We start from the raw sequence: 24,243 nt of genomic DNA on the forward strand, positions 1-24,243 counted from the left end.
GTTTGTCGCTCAAACCAGTCCCAGTACAAGCATATCATCACACAGAACAACATGGCGGCTCTAGTGCAAGGCTATCCCCAGCAATCGGGGACCGTAACTATGCTTCAAACCAGGCCATCTTCAGCCTCTGGCATGCTACAGACGATCCCTACCCAGCCCGCCAGCCAACACAGGCCGGCAGGCTCCCAGAGGCAAAATGGCATCCACGCGCTGCCTTCCTCGGCGTCGACCCCCGCCATCCACCGCGGCCCCGGACCTATCCAGCCTTATGCATTTACGACCACGCCCACCGCTCTTAATCCACCAACACAGTGGCAGCAAGTTCGGGCACACCGCACAGGATCTTCACCTGCTGTGCCCAATATCCAGGCTCTCGACCTTTCGCGCTCCAGGTATGCCGCTAGCTCCTCTATGACCAACCTGCCCAGCACCGTCAACATTTCCTTGCATACCAACATTGGTTCCAGAGACGATTCTACTATCCCGGCCCGGCCAGCCACCTCTCCCCGTCCTGCCAATCCAAACACCGCGACACAGTCATCGACTCCATCCGCAACGCCCCCTCGCCCTCTACCGGAGAGATACAGGCGATCAGCCTTGCGTCCAGACCCATCTGTGCTGAGCCCAGCTACTTCGCCCGTTGCCGCGACGACCTCCGGCAACGTCAACGACGCCCCCAGCCTGACCCTTCCAGACCCAAACTCACTCTCGCTGCTTCGGCCCTCTCCTCCCCCTGGCAAGAACCGGCCAAACAGTTGCGTTGCGTCTGCTCGGTCTCCTGTGGACGATTTTAGCGTCCCTCGCGGCCAGACCCAAGAGGAAATCAAGAAGATCCGCAGGCGCAGTTTGCCTGCATTGGATTCCGTGCATTTGATGCCGTACGACTTCGCTCAGTCAGGGGAATCGCGCCGTCCACAAACTGCTGATAACAACGATAATCGCGCCTCCCATGCTGCCTCGCGTTTGATAGCGGACCTAAATGGCTATGCTATGGAGCTGGCACACTCTGACGTCCGCGCTTCTCGCCAAAGTGGAGAGAGCACTCAACCATCTGTAAGTTCTTTTCCCTATTTTCTGTTGTTCTTCCTCTTATCCGCGGCTGCCTACAGCCGCATTGTCCAATCATGTTCTGCGTTCGCTGTTACATGTCTCACTGGTACTGACACAAGGCTTTCCCCCTGCCGTTTTGGTTAGTCTGCCAGCCGCAATGCCAGCCCCGTCCCCACCACCAATAACCCCACTCCCACTTCCTCCCTTCCTCATCAGCAGACTGCCAGCCACGGCGCCCACAGTCCAGTCAACATCCCGCCGCGCAGTTCATCGACCGATGCCGCTAGCGCGAAGAAGACAGGCAATCCTTCGCCCCTTTCCAAGCCGGTGACGATGGATGAGGCTACGGCGGGCACCAATGCCGCCGACGCATCCAGCTCTACACCTCATACTGCGCCCTCGCCGAGTCGCATCGAGAGTCTCGCAGTGAGAAAGCTGACGGACATTAGCGAAAAAAGCGGCAAGCCTAGGAGCAAGACGTCACGACTTCGCCGTGCTTTCTCTTTTGGCAGCGCTGCAGAGTTCAGAAAGGCTGTGCAGGGCGCCGACGAAGAGAGCAAGTCTCACAAGGCTCGCAAGCAAGATGGCACCGAGGACGAGGAGCAGGACCGCATTGCTCAGCAGCAAGAAGCGGCTGGCATCGGGAGCAATATCTATGGCGGGAGGTTCTTTTCCGGGTCGACCGATAATCTCTCCATCTCGTCCACGGCGTCGTCGGCTTCGATTATGATTCGGAAGATGGGCCGTGGCATGAAGAAGGGAACTCGGTCTCTCGTTGGTCTCTTCCGCCCAAAGTCGCTTATTGGCGACAAGGCAGGTGAAGCGAAGCAGAAGGATCTTCCTCAGACTGCTGTGTCCATGGTCACCGCAGAAGCCGAGGTTGAACGGGCCATTGTGCATCCTGAAACTCAACAACTCCGTGGAGCGCTCGACTTCTCCCGTACCGGGAGCAGTTCTGGTGATACGAATAAATCACCTGGTGCTCCTGACTCCTACCGCCCTGCCAGCTCGGAGGTTGATAACTCTTTTGCTACTCCCGAACCACCAGCTCGCAAGACAATTGTCGGGGATGCAAAGGATCGAGCGGAAGTCCTGGCCTCTGTTACCCCCGTCCGTAAGGGCATCTTGAAGAGTAAGTCATGATGTCTTCTTACTACAAGAGCCGAGAGCCAGGTGGATTGACACTAATGGAATTTCCAGACCGGAATGGTTCTTCAAGCTCTCCTCGCCCATCTGAAACCAAGCCGTCTGATTCGGATTCTTCCAGCTCGAGCGCCCCGAGCACGCCCAGCGAGGACCAGCAGGGAGCAAAACGTGCTCAGACCATTGCGGTCGGAAACGAGGACTACTTTGTGTCGGCCCTTCGTCTCCGCCAGGAAAAGGGCAACACTACGCCCGGGCAGCAGCCTAAGCGGTGCACGACGTTTAGTCCTCGCATCGTGTTCTTCGAGACTTGGCCGAGTCAAGAGTATGATCGTCGCGGTGATATCGCGACGTGCAATCGTCTTACTCCCATGTTGGCTCAACAAATCAAAGAAGAGCTTAACAACTTTAAGATGGTTGGTATCCTTAATCCACCTGACGGAGAGATATGGTGCTAACCTAGAGCAGCAAGAGATGGAGGTTCACGAAAGCTCCAAAATTTACACACACTTCTTCTGAGCGCAGCGATGATCACACAACGTACCTAACTCATCTTTCCTCTCAAAGGCGAGAGCGTGGAGACTCGTTGTGTTTTTTTATTCATCTCTGACCCAGGGTTTTACATACTTTATTGTCTGGCGTTTCGGGCTCTCTGCATAGTACGGTGTCACGGCGTTTTCCAGTTGTGCATCTCGTTCCTTGCGTAATATCAGCTCTTTTGTTTCTTTCGGGGCTTAGAGACTCTGGCACAGCGCAGCGCAGCACAGCGGCATTTCATCCTTAATTCCCAGCACCACCCCTACCCATCAGGGCCGTCCATGCTCCGGTACCCCACCGACTCGCTCGAGTCAAACGATTCAGCAGGGGATTTTCAACATGGTGGACATGGAACGTCGATGGTACAGGAATTCTCTTATGATACGAACAAGCCAACAGCAGCATCTTCTGACAGCTTCCTGCTTTCACCGGAATGCATAATCATTCTGCTTGGGTGGAGCGATGGTGTTGAAAGAAATAATGGGTTTGTGTCACTCATCCTCATTTCAGCGTGGTTTCATAGTACATAGGGTATGGGGTTCTCTTTGAGTTGTTACACCCGGTGGTCAAAAAGTGAGGGGCTTATTTTGCCCAATACACAGTACAAGTAGGTTGTGGATGTGACAGGATGAGGAATGGTCAGGCTAGTGGGAGGCAGTAATCATGTCTGTTCTGTTGGTTGTCTCATATGTTGGTTTTCTATGGCAGTTTTTCTCCAGAGGTTGTCATAGGTTCGGTCCGCTTGCTTGCCTTGCTATGGATGGCACGAGTGCAGTCTACTACAGGTAACACTCTACACAGTCAATAACAGTCATATTTCTTGCTTTTCCACCATTGAAGCGTTCGTGTAATGTTGTCAAGTAGCTGGTAGTTTTATCCTCTATGGTTCTTCTATTCAATGGTCAGTTCTTCCTCTCTGGAAAGCGAAGCCAACTAAGGTCGAAGTTCGTTTGTTCAGGACTTCGATTGATCCCGGTACGATGAATGACGACAATCCAAAGCCTTGCCTCGCTGGTACCAATGGCACTGGTGACAGATATAATTGGAATGCAAAAAATCAACTCACCAACCTTTTCAATAAAGTGTTCCATTTCGCTGTTCCCCGGTCTCACTTTATCACATACCTATACGTACTGACACATAGACTGGTCCACGTGAAACAGTCCGTCTGCAGGTGGACGGAAATGTCAGCTTGGACTTGAAGCTTGGATAAAAAGCCTGCAGAAGTAGCGGCTACACTAGCGAATGGATAGGACCAGAAGTGACGTGCATGAACGACCCCTCCCTCCTGTCGTTTCCGCCCCCTCTCTAGGGACTTTTCTTCATCAATCGTTGGTGTGCCTGAGATTAGTGAGGGGGAGGAGGGTTGGTCAGGTGGTGGAGTAGAATGATTACTGGATGATGTCCGTGATTACGTATGGTGTAATTGATACCAGGTTTCTGGGGGTGTTTTGTAATATAAATATGGGGTTCATCGGGGAAAGCGCTCGGAATACTGGATTGGATGAATAGATCCTTTACATCACCAACAAGGAGTGGTGATGGGATGAGGGGTTCAATGTTTTAGACTGCTGGGATATTCCGGTAATGGTGCCATGTGAGCATCGGATACGAGGCCGAACGCATTCCAAGATTTTCTGTACTTAATATGCTCGGTCCAGGCATGTGTGGGATTGTGCTCCCCAGACCGTCGGAAGATATCCCGCGCAAGCTTTTCGAGAGTTGTTCCCCCTCAGATCCTCCCAAATGAGGTGATTAAGCTGAGGGCTGATAAGCGGGCACAGTGTGGGCCTGGAGATGACTAACTGTACTTGCCTGCCGGGAGCAGACAGCCTTTCACAGTGGACCCATTGCATCATCCCGCTTCAGTGGTGCGTGAAGAGATGGCCAATCATCCCAGACTGCCTTGTCGAATCTGGCTCAGCCTTGTGGGCAAGGCTAACGGCAAACTTTTTTTTCTTTTTTCTTTCGCTGGACCCTGGCGAGTTCGTAAGCTTGCGTGTCAAACGGACGAAGAGTTTGTCCTCAACACGCGCAGCTAGCCGATCACAGAGGCTCGACTCAGCTACTGACATCCAGTTGGGTTCTACACCAAGCCCACCGCAACACTGGCGTGCAGTTTATTTCCCCGAGTTCCCGTCCGCGCTTCGGTTGCGTGGGCGCGGTCCGTGTCGGCCTCGGTCGTTGTCTCGTCGCGGCCAGCCATCGCGTTGCACATCCATCGTCAAATGGCGTCTATATCACCAGATACAGCGGCATCTGTCGGTGTCGGCCCGGCGCCAGCAGTCAAAAAACCAAAACTGCATGGCCGCGCGTTCTACGAGAGCATTGGCTCGCCGAAGTACATCGTTGCGCCGATGGTTGATCAGTCTGAGTTCGTAAGTGCTTGCGCTTGCTCAAAGCTCTGAGAAGACCGAAACTGACATGAGTGCTGCTATCAGGCCTGGCGCATGCTTTCGCGTTCCTTCTTCCCCGAGTCCGAACGGTCCAAGATCCTGGCATACTCCCCAATGTTCCACGCGCGCATGTTCCGGGAGAGCGACGTATACCGGGACGAGCACTTCCAGCCCACAAGACCCGGCTCTGATGTCCCATGGCTGGACGGCAACCCAGCTTTCGACCGCCCCTTTTTTGTGCAGTTCTGTGCCAACGACCCGGATCATCTGCTGGCTGCTGCGAAGATTGTGCAGCCGTATTGTGATGCCGTTGACCTCAACTTGGGATGTCCTCAAAACATTGCTAAAAAGGGGCGCTACGGGTCGTTCTTGCAGGAGGATCAGGAGTTGATCTTCAAGCTAATCAACACCCTCCATGAGAACCTCGACATTCCCGTTACGGCCAAGATTCGCATTCTCGATACGAAAGAGGCAACTCTAAAGTATGCCCAAAATGTGCTCCGGGCGGGCGCGAGCATTCTTACCGTTCATGGGAGGCGGCGCGAACAGAAGGGACACCTGACAGGCCTCGCGGACTGGGAGATGATCCGCTATCTGCGCGACAATCTCCCCCCAGACACCGTAATTTTTGCCAATGGCAATATTCTGCAACATGAGGATATACAAAAGTGTCTGGAAGTTACTGGCGCAGACGGTGTCATGAGCGCTGAAGGCAACCTGAGCAACCCAGGTATCTTTGCTCCACCGCCGCCAATTGGCCAGGAGCCCAGGGGCTACTGGCGCGGAAAGAACGGACTTGAAGGCTGGCGCGTCGACGAGGTGTACCGACGCTATCTTGACATCATATATGAACACGTTCGCGGCGTGGAGCCGCCGAAGAGAAGACCCCTCTTTGTCCCTGGCGACGATACGGAATGGTTGAAGGAAGAGATCATCATTCCAGGCCAGGGACCCAATGATGTTAGGCCGAACAAAAAGCGCAACGATGTTCGGAGAGAGAACCCCGAGATCCTAACGGCCAATTACGTCGGCATGCAACCACACCTTTTCCACTTGCTCCGGCACATGGTTTCGCGGCATCATGACGTGCGCGATGCACTGGCGAAGACGCGGTTGGGCGAGTTAGACGCATACGAAGCCATTTGCAGGCTGGTCGAGAAGAAAGTGGCCGAGGGCCTGCTCGAGTACGAGAGGACGGATGGTAAGAGCATCGAGCAGGATATGCCTGCTGCCCTCGCGGAAGGAGAGAGTGAAGACGATGAGAGCTCTGCACAGACAGTTCGCGAGTGCTGGAGGCCGTGGTGGGTTGTCCAGCCCATTGTTCGGCCACTGCCTAAAGAGGCTTTGGCCAAGGGCTCTATCCAACTGAGCAAGAAGGAGAAGAAAAGATTGGCCGCTGAAATGGCGGATGGGGAGAAGGAAGATGTGGAGAAGACGATCAAGAAGCTCAAGGAGGAGAACGGAGTTGCAGCCCCAGCTCTTGCAACGACAGCTGTGACCGAAGCTCTGGACGAGCAGACGAACGGCCAGTCGAGCGCAGTGGCAAGCGGCTGAGCGTCTTCGTTCAGGTCTGCTAGTCAAGCTGAAGTCATCCTGCAGCCTCCAATCCTGGGATGAGTGTGTGATGTGATCAACCTGCACCAAATGGCAGTCTCTGACGGTGCGGAAGTCTGCGAGCTTCTGCTTGCGTGGAGAGGCCACCCAGCCAAGCTTCCTCAGGAACCGAAGAGGGGCTCGACACAGGATGAGGGGCGGCAAGAGACAAGCAGCACCAAGCAACGCTTCTACCCCACTCTCACCATGGCGTGGGGCCGTGTCGACATGCGCTATTGGATTCGTCAGACACCTCATCCATAGCCAATCACCAGCGGTGCGGTCCTGGCGAGCCATGGCAGTTAAAGACAAAGGCAAGAATGTTGGGCAGCGATCTCAACAAGCCACAGCCAGTCCTGGTTCCGCGATCCTGTGGAACCCCCGACGAATCTGATGACGATGACAGTCAAAGACAGGTCCAGACAGGGCAGCCACTGCTGCGCAATCTGCCAGGTTGTCAGAGACTCTTTTTTTGAGTGGACACGAATACAATACACCACCATGCCATGCCACCTAAGTACCCAGGTAATCCGAATCCCGTACACACAAACGTAAACTGGCCAAGAGCAAAAGTGTTGAGTCCCCACAAACTTATGTCCAAAATTCAAACAGCATCATATCACATGTCCCTCGCCAACCCGGGTGATCCTGTCAAATCACCATGGCGGTCTAGGCGATGCCGAACCCTACGGCACCCGACCGCCACGGAAAATGGGGATAACGGCATGCCAAGCCACAGCTAGCGGCGTCTGAAACCTCTCGAGAGGCGCGGTTGGTCCCACAATCGGAGCCCTCGCATGCAGGAGTGGGCCGAGAGTGGAACTGGAGGCCCGATTTTCAGCTCCCGGCAAAGGCGGGGCCGTCAAGGTTCCCTCGATTCGTCCGATGAGCTCGCTCTGGGCTGTGAGATCTTGATCCTGACTTCTCAGCCTGCCACGATGGCGGGGACGACGACGGCTGTGCGGGATGCCAGGGGCCGAGTGCCAGATGCTAAAAGTGATATGCCAAATGCAACCTGTTGCCACATCCTACGTGTTCCCTGTTTGTATATATAAGCAGACAGTCTGGCTGCGAAGGAGCAGCGTGTGCCGTCTCCCCTTTTCCCCAACAACCAGTGCTGTTTCTTAGAATCCTTCCTTTCGAACAACCTCCCTTTTGAAGCGCCAATTTACATAGTGTCCCTATCCACACATTACATATCCTCAACAAAATGACCTCCTACAACCAGTACGGCCAGGGCGAAGCCGCCTCCTACTACCAGAGCGCCCAGCAGGCCTACAATCAGCAGAGCCAACGCAAGCGTAGTGACAGCGACGGCAGCGACGGCCCCTCTGGCGACCGCGGCATCCTGGGCGGCATTGCTGGCGGTGTAGCCGGTGCTGTTGGCGGCAACAAGCTCGGCGGCAAGGCTGGCCACAGCAAACTGGGCAGTACGTTCCCCTCGTACCACATCACGATTAAATTTAACTGTGCTGACCGTGCTCCAGCTGTCCTCGGTGCCGTTGCTGGTGCCGTTGCGGGCCACAAGCTCCAGGACGAGGTGTCCGAGAAAATCGACGAGAAGAAGAAGAAGAAGGAAGAGGAGGAAGCCAAGAAGAAGCGTGAGGAGGAAGAGAAGAGGCGTCGTGAGGAGGAGGAGAAGCGTCGTCGCGAGGAGCAACTCAAGCAGAAGCAGCGCCGCGACAGCTCCCCTTCTCCCTCGCGCAACCGCAACTACGCCGGCGGCTTCTCCGGCTCGGCCCGCGACATCCGTCTCGAGAACTCTGGCGGCGACTGGATCCTGCGCGCTTCGTGCAGGTGCCGTGACGGCTCCTACCGTGACAGCACCATCAGCCTGAACAAGCTGCTCGAGAACGACAATGGCAGCTTCCGCTGGTCCTCGGGTCGTTCCGCCGGCGGCGGCCACTGTGCTCCCGCCCCGCAGACCTACACCGTCCAGCCGGGAGACACCTTGCGCGCTATTGCTGCCCGCTTCCCCGGCTGCGGTACCTTCGAGGACATTGCCCGCGTCAACAACATCCCCAACCCTGATCTGATCTACCCCGGCCAAGTCCTGCAAATCCCCGGCGGCCAAGCGCCGCAGCACCACGCCGGCGGCAACTTCGGTGCGTCAGCGCGGAATGTCCGGCTTAGCGACGGCGGTCGTCGGCTCGAGGCCGAGCTGTGCCGGGCCGATGGCCGGTATGTGTCGGCCTCGGTCATCCTGGATGAGAGGATAGGCAATGACAACGGCACTCTGGTGTTTGTCTGAGGGCTTTGAACTTTTTTTTTTCTCGTTGTGGGGTTCGCATGATCTGAGTATATGGGCTTATCAACGATACGTGGTTATGTTGATTGAGTAGCACATGGCTTGCTTGAGTTTGTATGAAGCATTGTTCACATACCTAAATAGCTATACATACCGTTACACATGAAAAAAAAATGCATTTAGTGTTATCGAGTACACTTCTTTACCTTCCGGTTTCACTGTCTTTTTTTGTTTTAAATGGCTTCTTGGAAGAAGCGATATCAGAGAGTCCGGGAAGCTGTGTACGGAGCAAAGGTAAACAACGATGGGCTTACTAGTATCAATGGCTTCTTGTATTGGGGTAGCGGGATCACCGTCAACAGCTACTCGCAAAGAGCTCCCTCCCTAGAGGGGTAACTCCTCATATTTGGCCCTGTTGATCGATATTAAGATGAAACCAGTGTTCATTCATTACTTTCTTGTTGCCCCTTCCTTCCCCCAAGCCTCCTTCCCCCAAGCCTCCTGCCCCCCCCCCCCTCCACGCCCAACCAAAAAAAAAAAATCATCTTCCCCTTTGTGATAATCCTCAGTAATCATATTTAGCCATCAAACAGGCATACAGGACCATAATGTAACGAGAAAACGCTCTCTCTCTAAAAACATGTTGATATATATATATATATATATATATATCATTGTTATCTTCGTCGCTGCTTTGTTTATCTCTTGATCAATCAACTCTCCCTCTCTTGGCTGACTGTCTTGGAGGACTCCTTGACCTAGACGCCGAACGGGACCGCGACCTGGACCGAGATCGCGAATAGCTGTCATACCTCCGACGCTTGGCCCCAACAGCGGCACCAACCGGACTTCGCGCCGGTGGCGGGGCCGCCGCACGAGGAGATCTCGACCTCGACCTTGAACTCGACCTGGAGAGCGAGCGACTAGCTCGCCTCGCAGGGGGCCTGCCGCGCCAGTCGCGGCCATCTCGCGAGTCTCTGCTCAGGCTCCTAGCTCCCCGATCCTTATCGTTATACCGGGCCGGTCTAATGGGGCTTCTCTCCCGGCCACGGTATTTCCTTTCCCTGTAGCCACCACCAGCAACATCAGGACCATAACCATTAGATGGTCTCCTTCCTGCAACAGTGCCAGGAGCACCCCTGCCATCAACGGGTCCTCCTCCAGTTCTAGGGCGGGACACAGACCTCGATCGGGACCTTGACCGCGACAGAAACCTGTTGTACCGCGCGCCTTGCTTCAGCGGTGTCCTCGACCTTGACCTCGACCTCGACCTCGACCTCGACCTAGACGGGGACCGCGACACAGACCGCGAAGTCCGCCTGGCTGCAGGCGACGGCGACCGAGTCCGACTCCGACTTCGACTATCGTACCTTCTCTGCTTCCTTGGAGCCGGAGACCGCGCCGGTGAGCGACTCCTGCTTCTACTATGGCTACGGGAGTATGACTCGGCTGGTCTGCGGCGCTTGGCTGGGGCCGTGGCAGCGTCAGGCGACAGTGAGCGCGTTCTGGATCGGGATCGGGACAAATATGGGGAGCGAGATAGCGACCTTGATCGTGATGACCTAGATCTCGAGATCGACCGAGAGGGTGATCGTGAATACGACCTGCTACGGGTGCGGGCATGACCACGACGAGGGGGTGGTGAGCGAGAAACCGAGCGAGAGATGGATCGGCTCCGACTTCTTGGGGAAACAGAGCGGGAATAATTTCTGGCGCTGCTTCTGCTCCGGCTGGGGCTGCGGGAGTAGCTCCGGCTGCTCCTGTTCCTGCTCCTGCTCCTGCTCCGGCTGTAGGATCTGGCCCTACGAAGAGGGGTACGCGACGCAGAGCGACCTCGGGACCGAGACCGCGACCGTGATGGCGTCCGGGATCTAGACGAGTACGAGCGCGAGTAAGATGAGTAAGTCGAAGCAGATTCGCTGTCGGATTCGTCTTGGCGGGGAGCGGCCAAAGCCTGTGAGGGCATATTGGCGAGGAAGGTACGCATTTCGTCGGTAAGGTAGCCCATCTTGATGGCGGTGAAGTAGTTAATGGCAAAGGTGACGTTGCGACGGGTATCGTGACGGAAAATGCCCTCGAGATAGGGCTGCAGGGCCTCGTCGCCCAGGCGTGCCTTGAGCTTCGCGGTGCCTAGGTTTTCCTGGATATCCTCGAAGAGGAAGCGGATGAAGATACGGCTGGCCGCCGTGGTCTCTTCCTCCGTCAGCTGAATGACGGAAAGGACATGCCAGCCAATGGCATCGTAGGAGAGCAGGTGGCCGAAGAAGCGGGCGATATTGCGCAGCTTGTTGGTCTCGTAGCGATGGATGGTGTTGTAGTACTTGGTGAAGGCCTCCTCATACAGCTCCATCCACATGCGGTTCAGGCGCGCGAACTTCTCGCCCAACAAGCCCATGAACTTGGAATAAACCTTCTCCTGCGCACACGACTCGATGATCATGGATACCAGCTCGGGCTCCTGGCCGGGGGGGAGCTTAAGCTTCATCAGTTTGTGAGCGGCTTCCTCGGGATCGGCGCTCGATTGGATGGTCAGGTAGATAGTGCGCCGCAGGTTGACAAGGTCGGCGTTCGTCTGGTCTCTGATCTCGATCGCCTTTTGCTCTTCGTCCTCTGACTCTTCGCTTTCCTCATCCTCCTCGTCCTCGTCCTCCTCATCCTCGTCACCGCTCACCTCGCCCAAAATCTCGGCCTTGAGTTTCTTGTACTCGTTCTCATTCTCTTCCCACTCGGGGTCGTACTTAAATATGTTCAGGCTATCCTCGGTATTGATGTCTTCGTCAAGGGAGATGCGGTGAGTGATTTGGTCCTCCTCCTCGATGAGGTCGAGCTCCTCCTTGATAACGGGGTTGTCCTTGTAGCGGTCCTTGCGAATCTGGAACAGCACTTCGATCATGTACTGGGTGCGGCGGTCGATATCGGCCTCGTGCAGGATGTTCTTGAACTGGTCGAAGACAATATGGGCGATGCGCGGGGCCATCTCCTCGAGGAAGAGGCCGACTTCGCGCATGAAGCCGACAGCGATCTCGACACTGTCATCGGTTGGCTTCTGCAGCAGCAGGACGAGGATCTGGCCGGCGAGGGTCTCGTGGACGACCTGCTGGTTGACGAGATGGGCGATGAACATGGTGGACGACAAGCAAACAGGCTTGTCGTTGCGCTTGAAAGCCTTGCGGAAGCGCATGATGAGACGCTTGACGAGCAGCTCGCCGACCTGGGGCAATTTGGTGTTGACAATAGCGGCCATGCAGGCGTAGATGGGCGTGAAAGGCAAGCTGGCGTGCTGGGCCTTGAGGAGACTCTGGCAGAACAGGCCGCGGCCGCGGATCAGGTTCTCGTTGAACAGTTCAGGCACGACATGCTTGATGTTGGCGGTGTTGACCTTGTTAACCAGACCGTTGATAGACTTCTTGAGGGCGTCCCAAGCGATGCGTTGATACTCCTTCGTCTTGGGATCAGTGATGGCCGCCTGCAGGGCGCGCAGCTTGTGCGGCGGCAGATACACGCCCTGACTGCGTAGCTCGAGCAGCTTCTGATACTCTGCGCGCTGTTCGGCGAGCTTCTGCTCCTCCGTCTTGGCCGCCGCAGCAGCGGAATCAGCCGACGCCATCTTGGAAAACTCAAAATTTGGTAACTTTTTTTTTTTTGGGAGGGGGGGGGGGAAGAAAGGGGGGTTGAGGGTTTGATTTCGTCGGCGAGAAGCCGATCAAGTTCTGTCGTTAATTCGGAGCTGGTTTCCTCAACGGCGACGGCAGAAGAACAGCAATCGATGGGCGATGCTGTGTCTCTCGATGCGCGGCGGGATGGAGATGAGGACAGGGGCCGCCGACGGCAGTGCAGTGGTGATGCAGATGCGCATGTGCATCGACGAAGCAAAGCGTTCAAGGTTTGTAAGGACGATGAGGAGTGACGGGTATTCTAAGTTGAAAACTTGAGCGACTGCGGCGACCGCGAGGCAAAGATTCAAGCACTGCAGCCTACGCCTATGGGCACTGTGAGTGGGCCCTAACCAACCAGCAACGAGCAACCAGCTTCTGTTAAGTGTCCACCATCCACTGCCCCACAACTGTGGAACAAGGCGACTTGGGCCTTGCGCCTTGCCTGGGCCAGGCCCTGGGGTTTCTTCAGCTCGGGCGATCCACGACAGGACGCGAACCCCCGGCCCCCGGGCCTGTCCCTTTTGCATGCGACTGAAGACGCATTGAGAGGTCACCGTGGCGCAACCGTCATCGCTTCAAGCTTTGCTGTCCACTGCTTGCCCGCTGCCCACGACCCCACGGCCGACTGTTCAAGGAAGTGAAAGTTTGTTCAGCCATTAATTAATCGATATTGCAGTCCTTTGCTTCTTAAGACTTACAGAGCGCAACAATCCACGCGCACAAACAAACCTCAGTCCTGTTCATTTTGTCGCATCTCAACCCTCCACATCGACAATGGTTTGTCATCGAGTGCTCCTCAGTCCATGATCTCTGACCTTGTTTATTGTTTCAGTGTAGCTGACCACTCCTTCACTCTTTTTTTCCAGCTCGATAAACTCGTCGGCCTCGCCATGCTCGTGGTGGCCACTGTCGTCTTCCTCTACTACACCATCTGGACCTTGCTTATGGTGCGCCCATCCCCTTCGCTTTTACTCTCACCTTCACTACATTGTTGGCACGAGACTCGATCTAACTAACCTTCTGCTTGTTGCCAGCCCTTCGTTGACTCGGACCACCCGCTCCAAAATTTCTTCCCTCCGCGCGTCTGGGCTATTCGCATCCCTGTCATCCTCATTCTGCTCGGTTCCGCCGTTGTCGGCTCCTTCCTCAGTGTCGTCATGATCCGCAGCAATAGAAAGAAGGCCGCCAAGGCCGCAGCAGCGGCTGCGGCGGCCGGGTCTACAGCGAGCAAGAAGAAGCAGTGAAAAGAGGAAGGGGAAGGGATTATAGAAACGGTAGGGTCAGGGGCTACGGTTGGGATAAGGTTGAAGCTGGAGGATTGTCGGCGACGTGGTGTACTAATAATAATAAGCCAACAAAAATCACAACACGTTGATGGGTTTGCCGCTGTCTACTTTGGTGATCGCAAAAGAGTCGAGGAATCGAGGACACAGCCACTCGATTCGATTCAAATTCCTCACATGCATACATTTTAAACAGCCAACGAGCATTGTGTTGATCATCCCCGAAAACATCTCCTGAGATGCTAGCGAGGTGGGTGGGTGTTTAGGGGTTGTTTAGTGTTGGGGCGCCCGGGGGGGGGGGGAAGGGGAGGGGGGTGGCGGGAAGGAGAATGCGGAGGGGGCTGACCTCATGCCTTGTCCTCTCATGGCACTATACACTTTCCCCTCAACCAAAAAAAAAAAAAAATCCAAGCGCATGGCAAGCATCAGCCAGCGCCTTGTAAGGGGGATGACAGAGACGATACCTTTCAAGGAGAGGAGAACAACCTATATTGGCTATGCTGAGCTGGGAAATGGAAGTAGGAAGGAAGTAAACCCAACAACTACCTCTCTCTCCCATTCCTCACTCCATTCCTCACTTCATTCCTCACTTCTTCCTCTCCGACTCCTCTCCCGAAGGTGGCCAACAGCGCAGGCTGATGCACCCATCTCCCCCCCATCCCCCCAATCCTTCAGCTGAGCTCTGCGGACAATGATGTATGCCTGTACCATGTAGGTCCCTAGCTAACGTAGGTTCAAATGGCATGATCAAACAAATGCTCCTTAACTCCTAGCCCCAACCCTCTCGCTGCTGATTATGACGCTAGATGACATTGATGCTGATGGTAGTCGCCCCGGTATCCATCTTCCTTTCTATCATGAACAGAATAAACCAAGACATGATAACAGTGCTACAATATTAGGTCATGTATGCTATAATAATCCCCCCTTACCTGCGGGGAAGTGAGCCTCACACACAGATTTTCTCTCTCTCTCTCTCTCGTTCTCTCTCTCTTAAAAAAAAAAAAAAAAAGGGGGGGGGGAGGGGGCAATAGATCGATCCCTGGACCCAGTTCCCAACCTCTGCCCAAACTCCCACACCCATACAACCTGAAAGAAGCCCGTGCCGAAACCACCCACATTCTCTGGATAGATTAGTATGAGAGGATCTTGGCTTGTTGGGAAGCGTGAAGGGGCAAAGCTGGGCTTGCATCTAGACCCTCTGATCTGCAAAATCCAACACCTCACAATCATCCTCAAAGAACCCATCTTCATCTCCCTCGCCCCCTCTGTATCTATTACGCCTCTTACGCGTAGTGATAACAATCTGCGCCATTCCCACATTGGTATCCCCGCCATCCGTATGCATCAAAACCCGTTCCATCGCCTCTGCAGGCAATGCCCTTGACGCATGGGAATCAAGAGGGATACTGAACACCGTTGGATTGTCGCTGTCATCATCTGCGTCATCCAGCAGGTGATGATGGCCTGTTCCAACATCCAACCGAATGGCAGGAAGGGGCTGGCCGAAGACCCATGCTCCTGAGGGGAGCGAACTGGTGATAATGACAGAGGAAGCAGCTGGCACGACGGCGGGAGGAGGAGGAAGAGGAGAAGGAAGAGCCGGAGGCTGGCGCTTCTTCCCACGACGAGAGGGAGTGCTGCTCGGCTCCGGCGACGAGGAGAGAGGGGTGTTGTCTCCAAGAGAAGCACCCGACATGAGAGAGGAAAGGTCTCTCTCCTGGAGTTCATTACCGGTGTTGGTGGGTCGGGATGGAGTCAGTTCGTAGAGCACCACGCGCCGATCAGTGTGGAAAGGCTGGTACGGGGCGCTCGACTCGATCTCAGCCTGCGGGATAGCAGACTCCGCGCTGAGGTCGTAGGGCTTCTGCACTCGGGGCCGTGGTTGATTGAGCACAAGAGTATTGGCTCCTGCTTCAAAGTCTCGATCAGCGGCGGCGGCCGCTAAGTCCAGGTACTCCTCCGGATCTAAGATGCGCTTGACGACCGGCGGCAAGACATCATCCGGAAGCATGGGAAGGCTGTGGTCTTTGTAGCGGGACAGGCGCAGCGTCTTATGGCCTTTGCCTCCCTTGCCATCAGCCTTCCGAGTTCTGCAGGGGAACGTCCGGACGAGCCCCATACCCAAAATAAACAAGGAGTGGTTCCGCTTGCCCGGCACCCAGATCACACATGACGGGCCAGGCGGAGAAGAGCTCGGCAGTGAGACTCTGTTCTCGCCGGTATGCCGCAGCTGGCTGATCACATTGCCAGTCTTGCCCAATGAGTGAGTGATGCTGGCGGCAAGGACTTTACCGCCCGCGGCAGCGTACCCTCCGATAGCTGAACCTGTCGCGGCTTGTGTGCTGGAACTGCTTCGCTGGTGTCGGTTGATAAGCGGGAGAGCAACGTCACGGACTGAGCTCAAGGCACTTGAAGCAATTGAGACAGCCGAGCTGGCGGCAGAGCTCGCAACCGAGGTCGGAGCCTCGGAGGCGGCGGCAGCGGCCTTGGTCTCCTGTGCGCGCCTGCGGCGAGGAGGGGGCCAACTGAAAGCACTAGGGGGTAAATCTAGGATATGTACAGTACCACGCTCCGTGACCATGGCGATTCTCTCGCCATTAGGTCGCGTCCAGGCCACATCTATAATGCGTGCCACGGTCATCCGGGAGAAATGCGCGACCTGGCGCACCCGGGGACCGCCCAGGGGCGACGCGGCGGCCTGGAGTGGCGACGATCTCGTGTTATGGATTCGCATCAGGTCCCAGACGGTTTGCACGTCGCCCTTGCTACTCGCGCTGAAGAGCGAGAGGCCCGATGGCGAAAGCGACAGAAAGCTGCAGCCGTTCGGGACGCTGAACGTAGCAATGGGATGGAGGTTTGAAAATGAACCGAGCGTCTCGATATCGATAATCGAAACCATACCGGGGTCCTTGACCACGGGCTGGGAAGTCACCGGACCGTGTGTCGGCGGGAACTGCAATGTCTCGCCCCAGCCCTGGGGAGCAGTGGTTGGTGAACGTGGCTGCTGGTTTGGCTGCGGGTTCCAATAGTTGTTCCATGCCTGCATGCCTTGCTTGCCAATCCACCTCGCACCTTGGATGATCTCCTGGGTCGCATCACGCATGACCTTGTTCACAACGCTCTCGGTCATAAACAAGTCGACTTCGGCGTTGACAGGCGGTAGTTGGGGAGCCGTCATAGATGTCAGGCCAGGAGCCCGGCCGTACACAGGTACCGGGACAGAAGCGCGCAACGAAATCTGAGAGGACGGCGCGGCTGGACAATAGGCAATCCATCTCCCGCTCACGCTCACGATAGCAGTCTGCGGGCGAGGACGTGGAGACGATGGGCCAGGGATACGACTCCAATCCGGTTCCTGGGGGGTGTCGCCCTTCGGGGGCTGCTGAAGAGTGGTCCAGAGCTTGCCGATGCAGCCAAAATGGAGTGGCAGCTCGCCCACGGGCGGCATCTGACGGTAAACCCAGCATTCTCCCGTAACTCCCGACGATACGATAATGTTCCCGCCATCTGCATGAATGTGGAAAGCACCGGTAGGAGGGGGAGCGTGGAAGCTAGGGCTCGTGATGGACGTCTTGAGAGGAATCTTAGGCGCCTCAAGAAGTACGCAAAACTGCTGACCCGTCTTCAGGGACCAGACTTCAACGCTGGTTTGGTAGGCTTCGATGAGCCCTGCACCAGTCTTGCTACTGCCGGCATTCTTGACCGAAGGAGCAGGGCTGTTTATCATGGCATCGGATCTGTCTGCGGAAACGGGGTCGTAATCGCCGCCCTCCACGCCACCCTCGGAGGTCCTCTGCGGCAAGATTGGGCCGTGAACGACCACTGCAACAAGAGGAAACAGATCGGAGCTGGCCGAAGTCCATGGCAGGACTTTGGCGTGGTAGACGCCTCCGCGTAGCCCCTTGAGATTGGCGACATGTTCCACGCCGCGCCTGCTGACAGAAAAGACCTCGAGCCCTCCCTCGTAGCCAGCGAGGACCACAGTGTCCTTACCAGGAGCGCGATCCACGCTCGGCAACGTGAGAACATCGAAGCCAAAGTAATAACCCTTTTCGCCCGCCTTCATACCGGACCGAGGAGTTGGATCAAGGTCGAGAGGCGCCGCTCCGTAAAAGTGAGCCTGGGGATGATGTGGGAGCGGGGGGTTCGATACAATACGACCATGAACATAGGGAGAGTTCAGCGAGCCTCGCCTGGCCACTGCCGCAGCGCTGAGCGGCAGGTGGGTATCTGGAGGAGAGTAGTGGCTGTCCATGTGCAAACTGAAAGGACGGCGCCCCACAATAGGAGGCGAGGCTGAGGCTGGCGTATGATGAGCAGCAATAGGTCGAGGTAGGGTCGGCCCAGCCCGGCCAGGCGCGCCACGGGCATCTTCATATGAAGAGGGTGCCGTCGGCGGAGACTCCCCGACAAAGTTGATCAGATTCCCCGGAGAGCCCGCCATCCCCGGGGACAAGCCTCTAGGCCAGTCCTGTGCACCCGGAGAGGTGCTCGTGGTGTACGATGTCCCTGTCCCCGATGCAGCATCCAGCAAAGGCGAAGTCACCGGATGATCTGTTGAGGACAGACTCGAGGCGGGTTGTATCTCAGGAGAGACAATGGGGGACGGCTCCGACGAGGTCGCCTTGGAGACAGTCCCATTCCTAGGCATCGCAACAGTCAGTCTCTAAACCAGGCCGTTGAAAGCGCACGCTCAAGACCTACGAAAACTTGGCACCATGTTTGGTCACTGCTGCAACCACACTGCCACCTTCCTTGCCATTCTTCCGGTCTTTCTTATGGCCTGTCACGGTCGCAAACCGCCAGTTAGCCTCGCACATTGCATCCATCATCTTGATTGTCGGGTTCTGGTGGAGATGGCGAGTGAAAGGAACAAACCTGGCATGAATGGCAACTGGGCAGAGAGGGGGAGCAGTGGCCTGCTCACAGAATCTGGGTGTCGCGCGCACGCCCCGGGGCGGGGAAAGCAGGAAGAATCGGTTCCAGCGGGAGGAGGAGAAGCAGGTCTACGCGCGGTCCAAGATCGCGATCAACGCGTCTGTCCGTGTTCTTGTTGTCGTGGCTCTCGGCAAGGCTGTATCCAGGAAGAGAGGGGGTCCGGGAACGCGGGGAATGAGTCAAAGCAGCGCAACAAAACTGACTGCGATGGCTCGTCGGCGGAGACCAAGACCAAGCGGAGGGTTATTTGTTGCGCAAAGCTAGATTATGGTAGGTAGGTAGGTAGGTAGGTACAGTATTTTACTAGGTAAAGCTGCTTAAGTACGTACGGTCTAGGAGACGGCGAATATTTCGTGGGTTGGCCGGGTTATCGGTAGGAAGAAACAGGAAAAGAATAAAAATTAGGCAGGTAGAGATAGGGCGTTTCGCTTCGACACGCACACACACGCAGAGCAAGTTGCCGTGCGAGGGTTCTAGAGCGGAGACAAAGGAGCGGCGAGTGTCAAGTGGATGCTGAATGACAGAGAAACCCAGAAGGAGAAGGCCGAATGACTGATGACTGCGACTGGCGCCTGTGACTGCGGCGGCGCAATGCGATATGATGCGCAAGGGTCCCAGCCTCAAGGATCAGGAGTCCAGAACTGTATAGACGAGGGGAACCACGAGAAGGGGGGGGGGGCCAGAGGAGGCCACCAAACAGGCAACCGAATGAGATCCAAATGCCGCGTCTGTTGGGACGATGCAATTGGGGACTGGGAAGCCCAGGAAGACAAGGGATTCACAAAGAACGCCGGCCGATGTGCAAGAGTTGGAGTCGCAGGATCAGACGCGATCAGACAGGAACAATATGGCGAGTGTGGCTCCGTGATGGAAGAATGATGGATGCGCAGGGAAGACAAAAGAAGGCAGAAGGCAGGTGAAGGAAGACAGCTGCTGCTGGCTGACTGCGCGTGTACGATGTATGATGGATGACCGATGATCGATTAACGGAGAAGGTAAGAGATTAGGTACTGTAGAGACAGGTACTCTGATTACTGTACGGAGCTCGCACTCCTAGAGATGCTAGGAAGGTTTTGTTGTGTGTATGTGCTGGGCGACAAGGAGCAAGGAGCGATGCTGGTACTGAAGTTGGCTGTTGTGCTGTTGCTGAGGTTGTGTGTTGTGCTGAGTGTTGGCTGGATGTGTGAGAGGATTGGAGATTACTTGGATAACGAGGTGAATGGCGGTGCCTAGTTGGTCGGTTTGGCAGCAGATGGAGCAGCTCACTGTGTGTTACCCTGTGACTCGCGGGGACATCACAGGGTCATCGCTGGCCGTCGACCGCCATCTGCTCCTGAACATATCGATCACCTGGATCCGCTGGATCCCGCGTTGAGGCGGGGCAGCCCTTGCTGTCCCAATGTGTCCCATGAATGCAGGCTGTGCGGGTCACGCCAGTGGATACTCTGGTTGCCAAGATGACGCCATCTACTATCACCTACGGAGTTCGATACAGCACTGAGGTAAATCTCCAGCAGCCAGCAGGACGGGCAGCCACTGGCAGTGTTGAGCCCATACATCCAACCTGCACAATCTCTTCGTGGAAAAAAAGAAAACAAACTGGTAGGAATAGATATGCTTTTTTTTCTATTCTGGATTGAAGATTTCTGATCAGAATATGGGCGGGCAATGAAAGTGAGCAAGGCCTTATCTGTTACGCTGCCTCAGCACGTGGCATACCAATCCCATAAAGAGACAAAGAAATTATTCGCTCACCCTACTCAAGTTCACCCTCACAAGCGCTCTTAGCCGCCTGGGGACATGTGGAGCAACCTATGACACTCTGTTAGGCCCTGGAGCTGGCGGCTAGATATCCATCGCCCGTCATCCCGTCCCCCGTAGCCGTCACCGCGATCCGGAGACACGGATAAGATAAACGCAGTACAACCCCCTCTTCACGTTACCCCATCCATGAAAATCCACGCCCGTTATCACCCGCTGTGCTTGATTCAGCATGTCTGTCTCTGCTGGAGTCATCTTGCCATGAGACATTGAGAGATTCTTGTAGCGTGTTCTCTGTTGACCAGCACTCTATAGCCGGCAGGGTCATGCCGGTCATGACCCCTTCGGCGAAGATAGAACTTTCCATCCGCATTCTCCCTGTACCTTGACTTACGTCATTCGAGACCCGTGATCAGCACTCATGATGAACTCACGCTGCTCCGTACCGTACATCCCGGTACCCCATACTGTACTGAGCATTGTTTACAGCAATACATGAAGTATGGGGAGTACTGGAGACTCACAAATTTCTAAATGTTGATTTTGACCGCTTCCAGAAGACCTGCAAACACGGCTTTTGTTGAAGAGTGCATCTGACCGCCTCATTCTTGGGGCCTACCCATCGCGGGGTAGCGCGTCTTTAGATACCAGGGTTCGGAGTGGAGCCATCAATCTACGGTCGAAACCCGAACCCAGGCTGTTACATGCCCTGGTCCCGACAGCGGCATGCAAGCAATCATGAAGCAAAGTCAATCAACTATCGACTTACGGGTTATCGACTGGGCAAATTCATTTGGTATGAAGTCACACCAAAGGGGATACCCTTAAAAATGCACGAGACTCTCAAATATCATTGAAGACTGCATTCCGATTGCCAACACCAGCATCCAGGCTTTAAAAAGCCCAAGTGCGGTAAAGTAACCGGATTGTTTTCGCAAAGTGCTGATTTCACGTTCAAGTGAAAACAGCAATATGCTGGTTATTGTTATGAACCAACTACTGCAGTGAGGACCCCCCTGGTTCTCGGGAAATGAATACCAGCAGGCCTACTTCATATGTCTGTCCTATCCTTTGAATGCCATCAACCGATGACCAGCCTTCCTCCACAAACATGATCCAGCCGTTCCCTAATAACCTGCCATATTAACATAGGCCATTCTTTTCATTAACAAAAAAAAATTTTTTTTCGTCTTCTTAAATTGCTGTTACATAACTGGCAGGCAAATGTTCAAAGGTCTCGGCTTCAGTGGTAGTTCAGCCAAGGTGTTGTAGTCTGCCTTGCCAGAACCAGTAATAATAATGCTAATTGGAGGGAGAGTTGGTTCATTTGATTCGGAGTCGATGCATTTGCTAATCCAGTTATATTTCGATAGTATGATAATGTGTCAGTGACAGAAGGATCATGAGTCGTTTAGCTTGGTAGTGTATTGTCTGTCTCACCCTCTTATGTGGCAGGAAACAGATAGAATGACGAAGCCCATGTTTGTAAGCTTTTTGTGATTCATGTTGGCCACCTCTCACGCCAATGAATTAATGTCCGCTTTAGCTAAGCATATTACGCACAACAGCCGCTTCCTGAAATGGCCAAGTCACAGCTGCCCTATGAACACCTCATAATACCAAAACTTCCATAGTTCTGTCAGACCTTCGCGAGCAAGTTCAGCGTAAGCAGCCCAACAAGTCCAGTCCTTTTTGCTCCCATCTCTCATCCTGTACTTCACTTCACCTATAATCACGAGTACGGCCTCACTTGCCCCAGATGATGTTTGCTCTGCAGAAAACACTCCAGGGAACACCATCTCGACTCGATGTCTGCGCTCGGCCACAGCTTCCCACATGCCAAATCGGAGCCTCGCGATTTCTTAATTCAAAGGGCTCAAAGTCAGAAGAAGTGAACTTGAACGACAGCAAGGAGATAAACAGAGACTAAAGCCAGCGATGCGCAAAAGAATAGGGCAGACCAGCCGTCGTTCCCATTTGCCATCTGCTTTCCTATCACCACTACCGCATCGTCGTGGAAAAAGTTCACCCAGTCATTATTTAGGTCCTCAGAGTCGGAAGTTTGATAAAAGTTGGTGATGAATTGCTTGACAGTCTGGTCGACCTCTGCGCCGATGGGATACCATGGCTGATATCCTGAGATGCCCCCTGCACGGCGGGAGACAGGCGACAGCTGGAAAGTCATAGGTTTGTCTCGCAACTTGCAGGATTTTTGGACTTGGATTTTGCAGCTATTTTTGCTCTAGAGTTTCCCTCGAATTTTGGAGTATTCGGCATTTGATGAACAAGGGAAAGTACTTATCAATGGTTGAAACCGATTTCAGCAAGCGCCGCAGATCAAGTCTTCGTCATCAATTGTTTGTACAACTTAACAATTTAATTTTCTCTCATCGTAGTCTGTTTACTTCAAGTGGTAAAACTCTTGCAAACGGCATGAATTCATAGAACATAAGACTGGAAACATGCTCGTTTTGCAGCAACTTGTTTAGAGCGTGCAATCTGCATTTGTAGCCACGTCCCCGGCTTCCATAACGAACGCCACGGACGCCTCGGAAATGAAACCAAGGTCCAAATACAGAGCATTAGGGTTAAACAAAAACTCTTGACTATGGCACGTGAACTGGATTTCGCCATTGTGAGAAGTGAAGCTTTCATCACCTCGGTCGGATTTACATATTTCCAGGGGCTACATGCCCATGCGGCCTCGAAACAGCCAATATAAAACAAGAAGCTTTGATACAAGATCGTCAGGTCAAAAATCGCCCACAAAACGTTGTCAGGCCAAGAACCACGACAAAGGACTAAAAGAGCCTTAGTAGGACGAAAAAGAAAAAAAAATAAAGAGAAGGGTCCGAGTATATAAGACAGAGAGATTCCTCGTAAGTAGAAAGAGCGAAGAATTCCTTAGTCGGCAACGCAACAGTTGCGCATACCCAACTGGTGACCACAGTACTCTCGGATCTGAGAGAACTGTTCGTCTCTCAGATCCATAAGCCTTGATCCGAATCCGAACCCATCTCAGGAAGGCTAGGTGGATCGTCAAAACTTTCCAGGGGCTATACCCCCTGGGCCCCCTTTTATAACCTACGGCCAGCCTTTGACTTACAGTCGACTTTCCGGAGTCTACACCCCCAGACCCCCCTGAATGTAGGTGGTAGATAACAAATATTCCATGTTACGGCTCAGGTGGGGGGCTAGCAGCTGCCCCGCAGTGGCGGAGACTGAACAATGAGGAGGCTCCGAGTGGGGTCAAAGGGCGGATCAATCAGAGGTGTAATGAAGATTATCGTCAACAAGAGCCGCTGATAGTCGACCTCAACCCTCGACGATGCTCCTAAAACCTGACTGATGTCAATCTGAACGGCTAGACAGGCATTCCAACGATCTCTCTCTCTCTCTCTCTCTCTCTCTCTCTATATATATATATATATAGATATAAAGAATTACCCACTTCCAGGACCACGATGAGGATTTCCTCAGTCAGCGATAAAACCAGTTGTCAACCAGCAACTGGTGACTTGCAGTAAGCCATATATACTCCTGTGTGAGAACCCCAGTCCCGCAGGTTCTGCAACCTGGCCACAACCTTCGAACCTATGTCAGGAGGATGTGAAATCGTCACAGGCTGGCTTTCC

The 24,243-nt window shown here is 54.4% G+C and overlaps 6 protein-coding genes across 6 annotated transcripts; 4 read left to right on the forward strand and 2 right to left on the reverse strand.

Annotated features, from left to right (window-relative positions):
* Positions 1-51: 51 nt before the first annotated feature.
* CTHT_0025180 (uncharacterized protein) lies at positions 52-2,651 on the forward strand (the record flags this gene model as incomplete). The annotated part of the gene is made up of 3 exons (XM_006692915.1): positions 52-1,053; positions 1,195-2,182; positions 2,251-2,651. 3 exons carry the CDS (start codon positions 52-54, stop codon positions 2,649-2,651), a joined length of 2,391 nt encoding a protein of 796 aa, XP_006692978.1.
* Positions 2,652-4,958: 2,307 nt separating this feature from the next.
* CTHT_0025190 (dihydrouridine synthase-like protein) lies at positions 4,959-6,680 on the forward strand (the record flags this gene model as incomplete). Its single annotated transcript, XM_006692916.1, has 2 exons — positions 4,959-5,108; positions 5,172-6,680. The coding sequence occupies 2 exons, from the start codon at positions 4,959-4,961 to the stop codon at positions 6,678-6,680; spliced, it is 1,659 nt and encodes a 552-aa protein (XP_006692979.1).
* A 1,249-nt stretch (positions 6,681-7,929) lies between these two features.
* On the forward strand, positions 7,930-8,970 carry CTHT_0025200 (uncharacterized protein; the record flags this gene model as incomplete). The annotated part of the gene is made up of 2 exons (XM_006692917.1): positions 7,930-8,149; positions 8,207-8,970. 2 exons carry the CDS (start codon positions 7,930-7,932, stop codon positions 8,968-8,970), a joined length of 984 nt encoding a protein of 327 aa, XP_006692980.1.
* Positions 8,971-10,133: 1,163 nt separating this feature from the next.
* On the reverse strand, positions 10,134-12,574 carry CTHT_0025210 (putative pre-mRNA splicing protein; the record flags this gene model as incomplete). The annotated part of the gene is made up of 4 exons (XM_006692918.1): positions 10,134-10,250; positions 10,338-10,388; positions 10,594-10,838; positions 10,951-12,574. The coding sequence occupies 4 exons, from the start codon at positions 12,572-12,574 to the stop codon at positions 10,134-10,136; spliced, it is 2,037 nt and encodes a 678-aa protein (XP_006692981.1).
* Positions 12,575-12,755: 181 nt separating this feature from the next.
* On the forward strand, positions 12,756-13,867 carry CTHT_0025220 (putative dolichol phosphate-mannose biosynthesis regulatory protein; the record flags this gene model as incomplete). The annotated part of the gene is made up of 4 exons (XM_006692919.1): positions 12,756-12,850; positions 12,901-12,958; positions 13,490-13,570; positions 13,658-13,867. 4 exons carry the CDS (start codon positions 12,756-12,758, stop codon positions 13,865-13,867), a joined length of 444 nt encoding a protein of 147 aa, XP_006692982.1.
* Positions 13,868-15,098: 1,231 nt separating this feature from the next.
* On the reverse strand, positions 15,099-18,741 carry CTHT_0025230 (uncharacterized protein; the record flags this gene model as incomplete). Its single annotated transcript, XM_006692920.1, has 2 exons — positions 15,099-18,552; positions 18,614-18,741. The coding sequence occupies 2 exons, from the start codon at positions 18,739-18,741 to the stop codon at positions 15,099-15,101; spliced, it is 3,582 nt and encodes a 1,193-aa protein (XP_006692983.1).
* Between the last annotated feature and the right edge of the window lie 5,502 nt (positions 18,742-24,243).

The sequence above is a fragment of the Thermochaetoides thermophila genome (assembly GCF_000221225.1).
Source record: "Thermochaetoides thermophila DSM 1495 unplaced genomic scaffold scf7180000011816, whole genome shotgun sequence".
Lineage (NCBI taxonomy): Eukaryota > Fungi > Ascomycota > Sordariomycetes > Sordariales > Chaetomiaceae > Thermochaetoides > Thermochaetoides thermophila.